This window comes from Asterias amurensis, chromosome 18 (genome assembly GCF_032118995.1).
Source record: "Asterias amurensis chromosome 18, ASM3211899v1".
Lineage (NCBI taxonomy): Eukaryota > Metazoa > Echinodermata > Asteroidea > Forcipulatida > Asteriidae > Asterias > Asterias amurensis.
Genome location: NC_092665.1, coordinates 831,358 through 848,321, shown reverse-complemented (window position 1 = coordinate 848,321; position 16,964 = coordinate 831,358). Strand labels below are relative to the sequence as shown.

At 37.5% G+C, this 16,964-nt stretch overlaps 1 protein-coding gene across 3 annotated transcripts in view; it reads right to left on the bottom strand.

Annotated features, from left to right (window-relative positions):
• Positions 1-423: 423 nt before the first annotated feature.
• The window catches only part of LOC139950683 (endothelin-converting enzyme 2-like), a 51,537-nt gene continuing 34,996 nt past the window's right edge, over positions 424-16,964 (bottom strand). For all 3 annotated transcript variants that reach the window (XM_071949477.1, XM_071949476.1, XM_071949478.1), the window contains 17 exons: positions 13,552-13,755; positions 12,508-12,632; positions 11,830-11,982; positions 11,079-11,144; positions 10,777-10,893; positions 10,236-10,328; positions 9,615-9,748; positions 8,892-9,114; positions 8,027-8,125; positions 7,302-7,379; positions 6,742-6,904; positions 6,521-6,572; positions 5,875-6,067; positions 5,332-5,397; positions 4,693-4,788; positions 4,157-4,233; positions 424-3,874 (listed from right to left, as the gene is read on the bottom strand). In XM_071949477.1, coding sequence (XP_071805578.1) covers positions 3,775-3,874; positions 4,157-4,233; positions 4,693-4,788; positions 5,332-5,397; positions 5,875-6,067; positions 6,521-6,572; positions 6,742-6,904; positions 7,302-7,379; positions 8,027-8,125; positions 8,892-9,114; positions 9,615-9,748; positions 10,236-10,328; positions 10,777-10,893; positions 11,079-11,144; positions 11,830-11,982; positions 12,508-12,632; positions 13,552-13,755 — 2,039 coding nt within the window. In that variant the 3' untranslated portion in view covers positions 424-3,774. The remainder of the gene's footprint in view (positions 3,875-4,156; positions 4,234-4,692; positions 4,789-5,331; positions 5,398-5,874; positions 6,068-6,520; positions 6,573-6,741; positions 6,905-7,301; positions 7,380-8,026; positions 8,126-8,891; positions 9,115-9,614; positions 9,749-10,235; positions 10,329-10,776; positions 10,894-11,078; positions 11,145-11,829; positions 11,983-12,507; positions 12,633-13,551; positions 13,756-16,964) is intronic.

Genomic DNA, 16,964 nt, shown 5'->3' with positions numbered 1-16,964 from the left:
CAGTGGACACTATTGGTTATTACTAGCATAAATCCCCAGTTGGTGACGAGTAATGGGGAGAGGTTGATGGTTTAAAACATTGTGAGAAACGGCTCCCTCTGAAGTGACATGGTTTTCGAGAAAGAAGTAATATTATATCCACGCACTTGATTTCGAGACCCGAGATTTATAATTTGAGATCTCGAAATCAACCATCTAAACGCACACAGGGTGTTTTTTCTTTCATTATTATCTCGCAACTTCGACGACCAATGAGCTCAAATTTTCACATGTTAGTTGAGAAGAAACGTTTTTCAGATTCTGTGTACCAACTACGGCTTTTTCTTCTGACTTATTCAATCCGGATTTTCGGCGATATCACGGGCCTATATCTGCGCCATATCGCATTGTTGTATAATTAATAACAATAAAATCACACACAAATACAGTTCCTCGACCAATCGATTTTTGTGCATTTATTGAGTCTAACTTTGGGTACAGTTACAAATGACATTCATATTTCATTGTATTTTACAGCATATATATGGACAGTTTTAATAATTTAATATTTTCATAATCACACATAAAAATGTTGACTGAAATGACAAGATGGATACAGTTTACGTGTAGTACCCATGGACACATTGGTTAACAAAAGCGGTTGCCGAACGGTCAAGTGCACGGACTCGTGTGAGTTCGGTCCCAGTTTGGCAGTTGTGAACTTATTTAATCAACTAAGTAAGCAAGTTGCCCCTAAATATTATCGCAAAAAACTCGGTACGTGCGCTGTAGGCATTGAATAAGGTGCATGCTGTTCTAGCTAGCGCTCAAGTTTGAACCCGGGCGCTAAACCAGCATGCACCTCATTTTAACAGTTAGCTCTTGCGCAATGGGTATTTCTTTCGATGTGGAAAAGCGTGTAAAAGAACCCAGTTTGTATCCTATGAGGTGGTTGTTGCCCTGGCATTTCTGGCATAGCTGGCAGCAAGTTGTGCCCAAATGGGCAGGTAGGGTGAAATACATGTACAATTCTGCAAAGTTCCGATTAAAACCAAGTAGCATCTTTACAATTTTATTAATACGATGTTACAGACAATTATAGTGTACAAATAACTTCATGAAAAAGGTCACATGGTAGCACGATTTTCCAATGAGGGAGAGCGTACGTTTACACAAACAAGATCAATGGATGTCCATGGAAAGTCTGCTGCCACCTAGAGCTTCCCATTGGAGTCAACATACTGCTCCAAAATAACCTATCTAGTACAATCCCCGCAACAGACGACTATAAATAGTTACAGCACTTGGTACACAAAACACAGAGCACATTTTATATTACAAGATTAAATAATAGAAAAACTAGACGTGTCTTTTAAATAGTGCTGACATTATAATTAGACCATAGAAACCTTAGATATATTTAACGTTTTCTTTATTTTTACAAGAATACATAGTTTTAGTACACATAATTGGTAATGCTAGGTCTCATCATGAAGTATTTACAATGAACATGATTTTCTTTATACAGAATAAACTTTGAATGAAAGCGAACAGCATGGGATCTGATCCAAATGAAAACAATGAAACTTCACAGAAATCATTCACATAAAAGTTATGCAAACTACACTTATTAACTGATGCCATTATAGTAATTTTGATCAGAATTACTTAATCATTTCAAAAAGTTTGCAGCAACTTAGTACATCAGATAAAGAGAAAGAAGTGTCTAATTACAACATTCTTACAAATTTGAACAGCAAAAAAAGACAGAAGAAAAAGAAACAAGGCAAAAGATGAATGTTGTTAAACTTTTCAATGGAGTCTTGTCATGTCCAAGACAGAGGCTACGGCTGCAACTTATGCTAACATTCTATATTTCAAGGCATGTTAAACCTGGTGATTCAGTTGCAGTTGTATTGTTATATTAGGAAACAGCATATGTCAAGTTTTATTTTTGTTAAAGTTCAATATTCTTTCCTTTCATTTAAATTCTTGGTGGTTTATATTGTTTCTTCCAATGAGCAAATTTCAATTATCAAAACTAGGGCTACTGCGGAGGAATTTGGCGAATGATTTGTACTTATTTAAAAACAACCAACGTAAAAATAATAGCACCTCTGGCAAAACAAACTTTTAAAAAAGTAAAAAGAGAGTGAGAGAGATAGTAGTACAAATGAAATAAAATCAAAATTAGAAAAATTAAGCCAGTTGGTAATTTTGAGATGTCCAGCAATCTGTATAATGACTTTCAAATGACTTTCTTCCTGATAAAATGTTCAGGCCTAAAAAACTTTTAACTTAATTGATCATAACTAATAACCCGTACTGTTTTGTTGATGAAAATTTTGTCAACTTTTTTTAATGGCAAGTCTTTGAGATTCTTAATAATTTATTTAATTATAATACTGTCTGATTGAACAATTTGGGTAAAATTTGAGCAAATCCTGTACATTTCAGCACACCTAGTAGGGTGTCGTCGCTGAGCAGTTCAGAACATCGACTTCAAGTTCTGGTGGTTTAGTCAATGGGGTTAGGGTTAGAATCCTGTTCATGACATTGTGTCCTTGAGCAAGGAGCAAGAAACTTTGGATGAATCCATTTAGCACTGATTAATGCATACAAATACAACTCTTTCGAAAGGTTATGTGGACCCATTTCATTTGGCATCGATTAGTCCACAATTGAGGTAATTTATTTGCCCTGAAGTACTGCTTATGAAACCATAAACAAAGCCAAACTGACATAATACTAACTTATATCACAGCTAGCAAATAGTTACACTTATTATTAATATTCATATTAACCAATGAATATTCATATTTACTGATGAATATTCATATCTACTGATGAATATTCATATTTACCCATGGATTTTCATGTTTACCAATGAATATTCATAATTCCCGATGAATGAGTACTGAAGTAAATTGTACTGAAACAAGGTCATAAACTTTAAATGTAATCAAGCAATGGCAAGAGACACCCAACACCAAATTAAAAATAATATGAGGTAATTAAAAAGATAAAATTAAGTTATTTAAAATCTGTTAACAGCCAATGAAAATATCCATACATCAGCTGCAAAGAAATCCACAATTAAATAACCAATCACGACTCAGTTACTGTACCTGGATTTCTTGTTGAACACAAACAGTTAGTGACTGGCACTGTAATACTTATTGAGGTTCAAATGTTTGGAAATCTGTTAACAGTGCAAAGATTGTGTAGTTACCAAACAGATTTTACTTGTTACTTCATATTGGCAAACTCTCCAAATAGATGAACAAAATCCCTAATGTTCTAAAAAATATCATTTTTAAAAACCAGCTGTATACCACTGTTGAAAGCACTACATCCTTTACCACTGTTTTACAGTCGGTGCTGTTTTTACGCCGTCAGAATGACAAGTCCCATCTCTCAGGAACATTTCTGAATAGTTTAAACTAAAAAACAATCACACTTGAAAAAAATTCATGACAAAAACATACAATACAGTAAAGTTTGCGGTAACACCATGTAATGAGTTGGGTTGGTAGTTAGAGATTATCATTACATTCTGTTGTGTGTTACCACAAACCTTACTATATCCTTTTTCCACCATGCAAAGTTTCAAATCCTACTTAAAAACATACAAGAAAAACAAAATAGACTATTAACTGTGAATAAATACAAATAATTTAAAAAGTAAAAATATTTCTCTGCTAATCTCGGATCATCTGCAGAGAAACGCCACCAGAATGTCATATACTTGTGGCAGAGATTAGGCTTTTCATCTCTAAATCCCCTCTGATCCCCTCACCATACTTCACACTTGTCCTTTGGGTTCATCAGGCTGCCAACTGGGCAGTTGAACTCCCTCGCAAAGTCCTCTGAATTGGACAGCGTTCCTATAACCCTGTTTATAAATAGAAAGCAACTGTTAAACTCCTGTGCCCAATTTCATAGAGCTGCTTTAAAAAGTAACTAACCACAACAACATAGTCACCTCAGTCGTCATAGTTTTAACATTTGCACTCGAAGCAGTCAAATTTTGTACTACAACGCTCTTGACTAGTGTCTGGGAACCAGACTTTTGACCAAAATTTAGCTCTGTACAGTGAATACACCTCTTTAGTCAGACAGTTTGAAGACCAGAGAATACTAATAATAAAATGAGACTTTGAAAACCTGTACTTGCCTGTATTTTGCAGGGCTGTGATTATCAGTAATCAAGTCAATCTGTGCCTCCTTTGGCGTCTTGGAGGAACACCAAACCTAAAAGATGAATAAGACAATACATAATAATAATAATAAGTAGTTTTTATTATTAAAGTGTATTTCACAATAATGTCTCAGTGCGCTTTACATTTGTGCCGTGCTCAATAAAATTCCTTCAATCTCTCTCAGCTTCAGCTCTAAGCTGCTGTGGCGTTCAGAAGGCTTTTCAAACACATTATCAACCTCTACCCTTGCAGGTACTCATTTATACCTATTGGTGTAAACAACAGATAAAAATGCCTTCGGTATAAAGTAGGATTGGAAAGTTGTTATGGTGAGAGTATAATTAGGTGAGGTTTGCAGTTCACCATGTGTAAATCTCTTTTGAGTGGTGTCAGTTCTGAAGAGCAGTTGACAACTCAACATTTCGATCAGTATGCTATGATCGTCATCAAGAGCCAAGCATCCTCCCGAAGACGATTAAAACAAAGAAGTAAACAAATAAATCAAACGTACCTGAGCAAACCCAACAAAGAAGAGTTGTTTATGGGAGAGGCCTAGGGCTGGGAGAGGCTTCTCAGGCCCATGTTCCTTGATCCAATCCTCGTACGCCTGCCAAATAAGTCAATGGTAGACCGTTACACAGGGCAGATTGAATTTGTGTACTGATCACGCCCACGGTTTGCGAAAGATTGACTGACACTGGTAGAAAAACGGCATCACGATCTTTGCCTTTTTTTATATGGTACATGTAGAAGCCAAAGCCAAACTGATTGAATTCCACCTGCATGATGCACTGGACACGTTTGGTAATTGTAAAAATCCGTAGACCAGTATTCTCACTTGGTGTATCGCAACATATGCATAAATTATCAAACCTGTGAACAGTTTGCCTCAGTTGGTCATTCGGTAGGATTTGAACCCACCACCTTACTACCATTTACATTTAAGAGTAGTTGTCTAACTACTTTTACAGCTACCAATTCTGTAAAAATGTTTTTGCGACATAGTCCATGCACGTTAATACAGCAATCTAGCCGCAGCTACAACGGATATATCTGAAAGAGGATATCTCTTCATTACACCGATGATTAAAATTTCCCCGGTAACTTCCAAAAGGCACTAATTGTAAAATGGAATCAATCAATCTCTTACCCTGTATGCTGACTTCAGACCTCCATTATCCGCTATATTCTCACCAAGTGTCATCTTGCCATCAATCTAATTAAAAAACAATATTTTGGAAGTAAAATGTTCAGCACTTTAGAGGTAACTGGTAAAACAGTTTGAAGGTTCAACAGTTCGAAGGCAACTGATTCAACTCTGACATTTTAAAGGTAACTGGTTCAAAACTATGACAGTAACTGGTTCAACTGTTGAATGTAATTGGTTCAACAGTTTGACATACTTAAAGGTATTCAGGAGAGGTTTGTGGTAGCATCATAACATCTAGAGTAGTGTTGAAACAGGTGCAACTGTGACAGTTTGAAGGTAACTGGTTCATTCAACAGTTTGCATGTGAATGTACTGTTTTCCAGTAGGTTTTGTTATTGCTTCTTAGGGTGGATGTAACTCACTTTAATTGTGCAAGTACACTTTTCCTTATCATTCTTTACTGTATCTTCTTGCAAATAAAGAAACCAAAATTAAACTTCAGCAAAATACGAAAACGATATAAAATAACCCTGTTGTACTTACATATGCCCCATTGACCTCATACTCAGAGTACTGATCCACCATGCATTTAATTTGGTTTTCAAAGCGCTCTATGGTGTCATTGTTCCACCACTGTTTCAAGTTGCCATATTTGTCGTACTTGCGGCCGGAGTCATCAAATCCATGGGTGATTTCATGCCCCATGATGACCCCCATACCACCAAAGTTCAAGGACCTAAGGGTTAAAATAAATAAAAGGAACTCAATGAAATCATTTTTGAACATGGCTTTCAGTGATGTAGTTGAGACAAACTGAGACCACCCTATCGAAACCAGGACTAGAGGCCTCATACAAATCAAAACAATAAAACCAGGGAAAGATTGTCCCAGTTTTTTTTGTGCAAATAAAACTGCTACATGTATGAACATTTTTTCTATTGCAAACTCATACCGTATCAAATCAGTCAATAAATTTTGCTTATCACATGTTATAAAACATTCTTTTAAAAATTGTGAAACCGGTTTATTTGATTTTGTTTCCATGCGGAATTTAGAGGTTTAGAATGCTCATTTAAGGATGCAACTAGCTGAGTGGGTGAGTGTTCATGAAAACAAAAGCCACATAAACTTTGACCTTACACATGTTTGGAAGAAAAAGGGCAGAGTGCCATTTTGTCAGAACACATACCTGGGATAATCCTTGTCGTAGAATGGCGCCTGTAAAACACCAGCCGGGAAAACTGTCAACAAAATTGGGAAAAAGAAAAACAAAACTTTGAAACAAATGGTGTGGTGTAATGAAGTTAAAGCAATCCAGGGATTCATCTTAATACCAGCTGTAGAAAGGGGGGAGTGGCAGAGAACAAACAATGAATTCAAGAAGTTTCAACAATGTTTGCATGGACTGACCGATCTCGTTTTTAGGCGGTGAGTAGTAAGCGTTGACCTGTGGTGGGGTCATCTCCCATTCTCCCCTATTGACCTTCTGTCTTAACTCCTGGAGCTCTTGACGTGTATGGAATTGGCTGATACGGATGTTGTTGCCAAAGTAGTCAGTTGAGTTTATCTCTAACTGGATCGGAAACAAGAAAGTTAAAGGGTTTTGATACCTTTTGTAGATCAAGTTTTTGTCCATGATATGAATCCCTACTCACTGTGAATGAAGACGTTGGCAATATAATTTACCTGCAGAGGTTTCAGCTTCATTCATCTCACAAGTTGTTAAGTTTTTGAGAAAAGTGTTGAAATTACAGAACAACGTTTTAAGGAGAGTCACATCAATCCGTTGTAAATGCTAAAATAATTTTTGTCTCTATTTTCGTGAAATTGTTTTACTAATTTCTCAAATATATTTTAAGAGAAGCTTTCTATCATCATTATCTTTAAACTTTTTTAAGTTTAATTGTAATTTAAGTCCGTGGACATTGAAAGTTGAGAGTGTATTTCCTTAGCTTCAAATTTGACTTTACCTCTTCATATGAGGCATCCAGCTTCTTATGAGCAAGAATGAAGTCTGGGAAGCCAATCAGATCTAGGATGGCATTAGCCTGTAAGAAAACATCAAAATAAAAAAGTATTACAATATCACTTGGTTGCATGATCCGCAGTGGCTAAAAGTGATATAAACTAAAACTGGAAGTGACCCAAATCCAAACTCAATGAATTTAAACCTGCAAAAAATAGTTAATGGCCTGACGTTTCGACCCTAGCATAGTCTTTCTCGAAGGCTAAATGACCTGTTGGTAAGTTGTTTGCAACAGCTAATTCTATTTTCTCATCTGAATTTAAACCTAATGGAGCTCTATGACTGCTGCCACCTACATGTACAATCCCGACCATATCTTGTTGGGCCCCCTGCTCCCTTTTAATGTTGGTTCTCATTGCACGGTCTTCTGCGCTCGAGTCAGTCTCATTGCACAGTCTTCTACGTTACAGTCAACATTGAGCAGGGGGGATGGGGGACGGGGAGAGAATGTTATTGACAGGGTGAAGTGGACAGGGAATGGTTTTATGTATTGTTAGGAATGGGTGGCCCAAACATTTTGGCCGGGATAGTAGCGTTCAAGAGTCTCAGATTCCAAGCCTGTTAGATGATTTTAGGAATGCTTAAGCCCAAAACGAACGGAGGCTAAGTAACAGGGGTCTTAAAGCACCTAATTATTGTTTTGATTCAGGTATTCGGTTCAGGACTCACCTTGTCCCTCGCAGCGTGGCGTGTTTCTTCGTCCATCCATTCCAGATCTGGCAGGTTGTTCTTGAATGCGCTTCGGATCTCCTCTACCATAGCACTAGCCTACAATCCAAGGAAAGACCAGGCAAAGTGATTAATATAAAAAGAATCATCATAGCTTTTCGACTGACATCATCCGGTAATAGATTTAAAATCCTCCTGGCATGCCTGGGTTGGTTCATAAAACCAGTTATCCCCAAACATTTCATTTAAAATTTTCTCAAAAACACAACACATTTACAACTAAAACTGTTTACTTCTTATCTTAAAAAACAGTTCTCTAACAATAGTGGGTAATAACTTAAAATATGAGCTATCATAAAGTATATCCTATCCATTGATCTACATTAAAATTGAGAAGATATGCTGGGCTGCGTTGCCATGCGTCAATGCGCGCGTTTTCATTAGGTAATTTCAAAATACATAACACCAACTCCTGTTTAATTGGTCGTCACACCATTCTGTATGTGACGCTCAATTCCGGCAGGCAGACACCATAATCTAGCCATAGATACAGCAATCAATTTTGCTTGGTGTATACCTTTTGCAAAACTAAAAGTCTCTTTTAAAACACAACACCCCTACTACAAAAAAACCAAACACAAAGTTACTACAGCCATATGAGTAAAGGCCGAGTCACACTGTCGCGATAATGAAAACAGTAACTATAATAACGCAAAGGGAATGCATTCTATTGGTTGAATTGCTCCGTGCAGAAAATGCCTATCCTTAATCAACCAATCGAGAAGTGCATTTTTAATGTTATCGTTTTTGTTCTCGTTATCGAGGCCTGTGTGACCGGGTTTTAGAGCCACAAAGTAATACCTACCCTCTCTTTGCTCTTTCCCTTGAACGTCTCCTTCACGAAGAGTGCCCCCAACGCAAAGCCAAGGTTCTCATCGGTCGCGCTGATGCAAGCCCGCCACTTGGGCATGTCTGAGGTCTGACCGTAGAGTTCCTTGTCGAGGTCATCCTCAGCTCGACGGAAGTCCTCACTCAGGTAGTTGGTGTGCGACGTGATTAATGACCAGATCATGTAGTTGTGAAGGGCTCTGAGTTGACACAAAGGAAACAATGAATGATGTATAATTATTTGACCATTTTATTGGCAAAATCAAATATCTCGTTGACCAAATTCTACCAAAGATTTAACGAACCCACTCTACTGATTATCAAAAACACCAGAACTTTGAATCCAATGCACTTGACCATACAGCCATGACGCACCAATCCTTGAACTATCCGAGTGGTTGAGTGCACTGAAGTCAAGCTCTGGTGTTTCTGATCAGCTGGGTGTGGGTTCGAATCCCGGTCTTGTGTGCTTGTGTACTTTCAGATGCCTTGAATTCAAGACCTCAGCTGAGGTCTCTTATTCATATTCAAATAATTTAGTGAGAAATTACTTCTTTCTCAAAAACTATGTTACCTCAGAGGAAGCCGTTTCTCACAATGTTTTATACCATAAACAGCTCTCAATTGCTCATTACCAAGTAAGTTTTTATAAATATAAACAATTTCAATCAACCTTTTTAATAACCTTTAAATGACTTACACTTGGTCAGTATTGAGAATGAACTCTGAGACAGCTGCAAGGTATTTAGGAGTGAAGACGATAACCTGCTCATTTTCGTCAATCTTAACATGGGTTTCTTTGAAGAGGTAGTTCAGATAGTCCAACCAATCAAACTGGAGACAGGAAAAGACATCAAACCATGTTAAGGTTTATAAAAAGATTTAAAGGTATTATACGGGACTGGTTAGGATGAAAAAAAAATCATTGTTAACTTGTAGTCTGAAAGCTTACTGATGATTAAGTTCATCAGGCATGCAACTGTAACTTCACCAAAAAAGCGGACACTACAAAATTGCAATGATTTTGTATCGTATTTTTCAGTTTTCAATGGCAAAACTGATATAAAAAAAGAGAGGAAATCAGCCGATCCGAGGAAAAGTTGCATGCCCAGTTCATACTTTTATATTAACTGGAAGCGCATATTTTCACAGTTTTATCACATCACATATGGGAAATACATTATTTTCATATAAAATGTTGAAACAAATCCGACAGTGGAATCTAGAGCTATAAAATACAACATTTATTGTGATGATGAGGGGTACGAGTGCAGTGGACTGAGGTCACCTTAAAATTCCGCAAATAATTAAAGGTTCTTACTGCAGGAAACAGAGTCTGCATCTCTTTAACTGACATGTAGTTGAAGAAGTCCTCATAATCCATATTCTCAAAGTCGTCTAAGACCATTGACAACTAAAGACATAAATGACAACAATATGAAAAAGATTCATTATTTTAACACAAAAACAAAATAGGCATCTTGAGCAAATGACATTTATGAAACAACTTGCATTGGTTTTGGAACAGACCTGTTTTGGAACAAACTTGCATTTTATCACATTTGCAATAGACTTAACCATCAAATTTGTTCCCAAATGTTTCTTGACTGGCCTCTGGCAGATGGTTTCTTACGACTGAAACACCTTTGGAGTGGGAAACTTTAAGACGGTCCTTTTTCACAGTAATGCGCGTGCTCAGACCTTCGCGCACAATTCTAAGTACACCGGTTGCTCACCTGGCAGCCTGGTCTTAAGACACCAGGTGGGATACCAGGGGGCGTTTTCTTTTAACGCGGAAGAAAATATCTCACACCTAAGAGGTACTGTATGTTAAATTGACGCTATAATTTGGCATCTCTTACATTGGCTATGCTGACTCCAACTTCCCAGATATTTCTTAGTTGTCTCTCAACTTCTTCCCCTTCTGCGCCAATCAGTTCTGTGACTCTGCGCATGTATTTAAAGTATGCTGCCACCACCTGAAAGAAAACGGAAAAGAAAAAAAAAAATTCATACATTTGGCCTTCTGCAATGATATGTCTTGTCAAACCTATCCTAGATGGAACAACAGCCTCGATAATTCATGGAGGCAATGAAGACAGAGCTATATACCACATAAATTTTAAATAATACATTTTCTGATTAGACAATAAGTTGTACTTACCGGGTCGTCTTCAGTCTTGTTGACCATGTATACCTCATCAGGTAGCAAAATGCTCCCTTCAGCAATCTACAAACACAACGACAAAGAAAATAAACCCAGATAGCATTACAATAGTCAGAAGAAAATGAGCTGTTTTGTTTTGGGCAGAAAGATTTCCTTTCAAACCGTTTTCAAGAAACAAATCACAAAACTTTGATGAACAGAAGCAATGATACAATTTTTTTCATTTAAATAAATGTGCAAACTGAATTTTCAAAAAGGCTAAAAGCCACTCACAGTAACAGGCTATAAGAGGAACAGATGAAAAAGAAGGTAGGAATTAATATTCCTCTTTAAACTGTCTAGATTTTTGGATGGATAGAAACATGCTACAAGGAGATCCAAAGAGGTGCAATGACAGCAATTGCCTCCATGCTTCTTGCCATTGCCTTGGTGCCCTTTGAAATATTCTCATACAAACTTACAGTGTCTTAAAAACTAGACCACCGAGATTGCCTGGTAGCTTGAAATATATGGTTAGAACTACCTCCAGCTACCTAGCAATCTCGGTGGTCTAGTTGGTAAAACACTGCTCTAGATATGCAAAGGTCATGGGTTTGAATCCCAGCCGAGTTATATTCCTGTTAATTTTTTAAAAGAACTCGGGAAAGTACTGAGTATACAGTGGTAACACACATCGGTGTATATGGGTTAAACCAAAATTATTCTTTTTTAACCATGATACAAATTTAACATCTCTTATATGACATACTTGCAAAATGTTCCTGCTGGAGTTTTTTTCGTCACCTCCGATTAACAAGGTGAAGAAAGGCTTTTCATCATACAAGGCTTCCATCTTCTGGAATACTTTGTTGAAATTGTAGTTTGTCCCATTGAAGGTACCAGTCACATTCCAGCCACCGAGCTAAACGAGGAACAACCCAGATCGGTTAGGTTTGTTAACAAAGATTTCAAAGCGTTATTGTGATGTGAGGTGATCTCTCATAAAAATTTGTTTTTAGACACTGGACATGATTGGTTTGTCAAAGACCAGTATTCTCACCAAGTTGGTTTATCTCAAAATATGTACAAAATAACAAACCTGTGAAAATTTGAGCTCAATCATTGTCAATGTTGGTTGTCGAAGTTGCGAGAGAACTATGACAGAAAAAAACACCCTTGTTGCACAAATTGGTGTTTTATCAGATGCCTAAAAAGTGCTTCAGGCTTGAAGTCTTTTCATATTGAGTGAGAAATTACCTCTTTCTTATAAACTACGTTACTTCAGAGAGAGCCGTTTCTCAGAATGTTGTTACACTATCAACAGCTCTCCATTGCTTGTTACCAACTAAGTTTGTATGCTAACAATTATTTTGAGTCATTACAAATAGTGTCAAGTGCTTTAAAACAAAATAAGGTGTAACCATTACACTTCTGCACAGTATCTTACCGAGTTGATGATATCAATAAGAGGTTGGGCACCAAGGCGGTCGATGTCGTTGTTCTTGTCAATACAGGACTGGTAGAAACTCTGCGCTTTCTTCTCTGCTGTGCTTGATGTGTTGAGTTCATGTTCTAAATCAACCAATCAAACAGAACATTGGTTAGGTAACCCTTAATAGTAAATAATAAAGGCTTGTATTGTGCACATCTCAACCCTGCTCGGAATTCAATTCGCTGTAAGCCAAAAACATACCTAAGTAAAACAGACACAACTAAACTAGTCCTTGAAAACCTGTGACATATGATCAGTTTTGAGAAGAGAATTCAATTTTGTGATACAACATGTACAAAGACAAGATCTAAGATTAAGTAGTAGAGAGTTCAAGATGTGCAGCTGAAGAAACAGACCTTAAGTGCCTGGCAACCCACAACATTTTAAAGAAAAGGAAGGTCTAATTTTGGTTAAGTTGGCCTCATTTAACCATAAAAGACCAACGGTAACAAGTGATCTTTTCTGAAATTGATTTAACTGTTTAACTATACTGTTTAAGACCTAGGGTAACAAATGATCTTTGCTGAAATTGATTTAACTGTTAAACTAATTAACTGTTTAACTCTTTAGACCTACGGTAACAAGTGATCTTTTCTGAAATTGGTTCAACTGTTTAAGTGTACTGTATAAGACCTACGGTAACAAATGATCTTTACTGCAATTGATTTAGAATGTTTTCAACCAAGAAGGAAATTGAGTTCACATGAGATAAAAGGCAAAGTATAAGTTTGGTTTTTGGAACGGTTCGATTGTTTTAAATCCTTTACTTGTAGTTGTCAAGCATGTGAAAACTTCTTTTCAAAGAGTGGGTGTGTTTTTGAGATATCACCGGAAATCCGGAGCGAAAATACTACACAAAAATCACCGTTGCTAGTCAATATTGACATTCAGCATGTTCAGTGTGCACAAAGTAAGTTCAGTTTTTATTTTTTCTGCTTTGCAAAATTGCTGGAAGAAATCGCTCCCTGCAATCGGCAAAATCGTTCCCTACAATCTTACCAAGAACCTGCTTCAGCACCACCTGATTCTCTCTCCAGATCATGCCGAATGTTGTCCATCTCGACTGGCCGTCCGGGATGGGATGCTCATTAATCCAGCTACCACATGAATACTTGTGGAAATCTTCGCAGGGGTCAATGGACTTGTCCATCGAGCTCAGAACACTCCCAGCTATTGTCACACATGGCCCCGTTAAGCAAAACTCTGAAAAGAGGAAGGGAAAGAAAGACTTGATTTGCAAAAATACTTTGGTGAGACTCCAATGAGCCGAATATGTAAAAAGATTGGAGTACAAGAACCCCGAGCTGCTGTGGCGCTCCAAATGCTTAAATTTTATTCAGTGTACATAATATCCACCTTGCAGGTACCCATTTACATGTATACCCATGGACAATGAGAAGAAGATTTGGTTTAAGTATCTTGCTAAAGTACACAAGTGTCATGACCGGGACTCAAACCCGCATCCTGATGCACCCTGGGAAGCAGGAGCCGTGGGATCAACCTAAAGGGATGCAACTTTTTATTTCAAATATCAAGTAATAAACCACAGGGGAACAGATTGGTAAATTTGTAATGATTTTCTCAAAACATAATAATTATAAAAGTGGCTTCTAGCACCCATCCTTCACTCCGTGACGCTCAACTTAAACACTCAGTATTTTCCTGCAAGAGTATTGTGGGTCTACTTTTTTGAAGTGTGTGACTATATATTATGTACACATGTAGCACCACGCAATGGTAAGCAAGGCCCTGTGGGGACAACATGCAAGTTTTGCTGCAGGCCGAATTACCACTTCATGAAAATATTATTTGATGTGGTCAAGCAAAATCTGATGAAACTTGAAGCAACACACTTAATGCATGCAGTTCATGTTTGAAAATATGTACTTTTTCCACTTTCTAAGAATGTTAACGTATTTTTTCAGGCAGCTCAACTCTGTTATATTCCCAGCCTACATGTCCAATGCACTTAAGATGTACATGTAGTGTTCCCCAACTGCCATGTAATTGGACAATTATTTCTTGGCGGGGGATTTTGCGAAACCTCTGGACACCCATGGCTCCCTGTCCATTGACACTACCAATGATTCAATCACCTCCCGCTTCATTCACAATCTGCTCTGTAAACTCGCTAATTCCAAGAAGTGCTTCATGTCAAGAAATGCCTAAATTCTCCTCCTGAGCTCCCTACTTCCAGCTAGTTTGTAATTGGCCAATTATCTCCCCAATAGAGTTTTAAATCTTCCATCCTCATCATATTCCTTCAGTCTATAAAACTCTCAAAGAAGACCGCCTCCCCTCCTCCCTTACCTCATCTTTAAAGACACTGTGGACACTGTGGGTAATTACTCAAAATAATTGTTAGCATAAAAACTTACTTGCTAACGAGAAATAGAGAACAGATGATAGTACTAAAAAACATTGTGAGAAATGGCTCCCTCTGAAGAACATAACATAGTCTTTAAGGAGGAGGTACAGTACATTGTACTCTCACGTACACGTGAAAAGACTTCGGGTCTGAAACCTTTTCATCATGCATCTGAAAGGAACAAGGGTGCTTTTTTTCTTTCATTCTTCTCTTGCAACTTCAATGACCAATCAAGCCCAACGGACTAGTTATTTTTACGCATTGTTGGGATACACCAAGTGAGAACACTGGGACAAAATTTCAATCATCTGAAAGTACACAACTTCGTGCGACAAGGTTGATTTGTTTCTTTCACTAATATATCGCAACTTTGAGACCGATTGAGCTCAAACTTTCACAGGTTTGTTATCTTATTCATATGTTGAGATACACCAAGTGGGAAGACTTGTCTTTGACAACTACCAAACATGTCCAGTGAATTTAACAATTTCCTGCTAAGCAGAAATGATCAGCCACTGGTAAGCATAATGTTGCTGTGCTTAAAGCTGTTTTTTTGTGGTAAGCAGTTCTATGAAATTGGGCCCTGGTTCTTGACAATTACTAAAATGTGTCCAGTGCCTTACCCCATGAACTTCCAGACGGTATTTATTAACTGTCAACCTCAATATCCAGTGACTAATGTCAACACAGCCAAACAGGTGTAGTGAAATCTTAACTCAAGATTGAGGAAGTCATCAGTTTCTTCATTTATTACCAGCAACTTCTTAATCAAGACTACATTCTGCGATTACAGTCGCGCTTCTTCAATAAAAAATTGTATGCACGTTATAGAGTAAACAATTCATGACATGTATTTGGACGAAATTTCCAAAGCAGAGAGATTTTCAAATTTGTTCATATAAGAACATGGACAAATTGGTCCATTTTAGCTCTAGGGGCTCTCACTGAAGGAGTACTGCATGTAATACATTGTAAGGACATCAAGACCATGACCACGGGCATGGAGGCAAGTCTCTGTTTCCTCCATCAAGTATCATACCTGCCTTTGGTCAGGGGTCCATATTTTGAAAATTGGCTTTTCCATTTCACTCGGCAGTATCACCTCATGAAATGGAATAATCCAGTTTTCACCTCCTGATAATATTCTGCGAAAATGCACTGACCAAGTCCAATAACTGTATATTGTAGCCAATCGAATTGAAACTGAATGGTTGATCCTCTCCTATTAAGGAGCTACATGTATCATACCTACAATGTATTCAGACAAAAGAGGAAGTCCTGATTATTCCAACCTATCATCTAGAAAGCGCCATATCAAACTTGAGCCAGCCCCAAGCTCACTTCTGAAAAGGACAACTTCCGCATTTTCTTTTGAGATGATTCCACATACATGGAACTGTAACGGGATATATGTTAGCAAACATGAAACCCAGGGTGTAAAAATAGTCCTCACTGAGGTTTGTTAAGAGTTTGTTTGCCTGCAGCGCATTGTAATATAAGATTTGTAGGGTGGGAAACAGTGTTGTGTAGATGTTGGCTACCTTCAAAAACTGGAGTGAACAACCTCAGGCAGAAAAAGAGGTTATTGAAAGCAATAATCATGTACAATGCATACATGTATATACAGTCTGACATAGTGTGAAATTCCTTCCAATGATAAACTACGCAGCGCAATGACTGGAGCAGTATTTACGGACATGTGTACAATGCAGGGTTGAGAGTCTCTCCTGACAAATAAGTCTCAAACTTGGATCCAACCCCCCTCTCACAAATTTCCAGTTTGGCCTACCCCCCCCCCCCCCCCCCCAAAAAAAAAAAAAAAATAAAATAAAATAAAATAAAATAAATAAAATAAAATAAAAAATAAATAAATAAAAAAAAAAGTAAAAAATAGTTTGTGAAAGTGCTTAAAAAAATTGAGAAAAAATAAAGAGAAAAGGGAGAAAAATGCATGTATGTGAAATCTCATGTCGTGAAGAATCAGAAGCTGAATCTCTACCAAGAACATGACAGCCCCTACAACATCCCCTTCAAAAATAAAAGC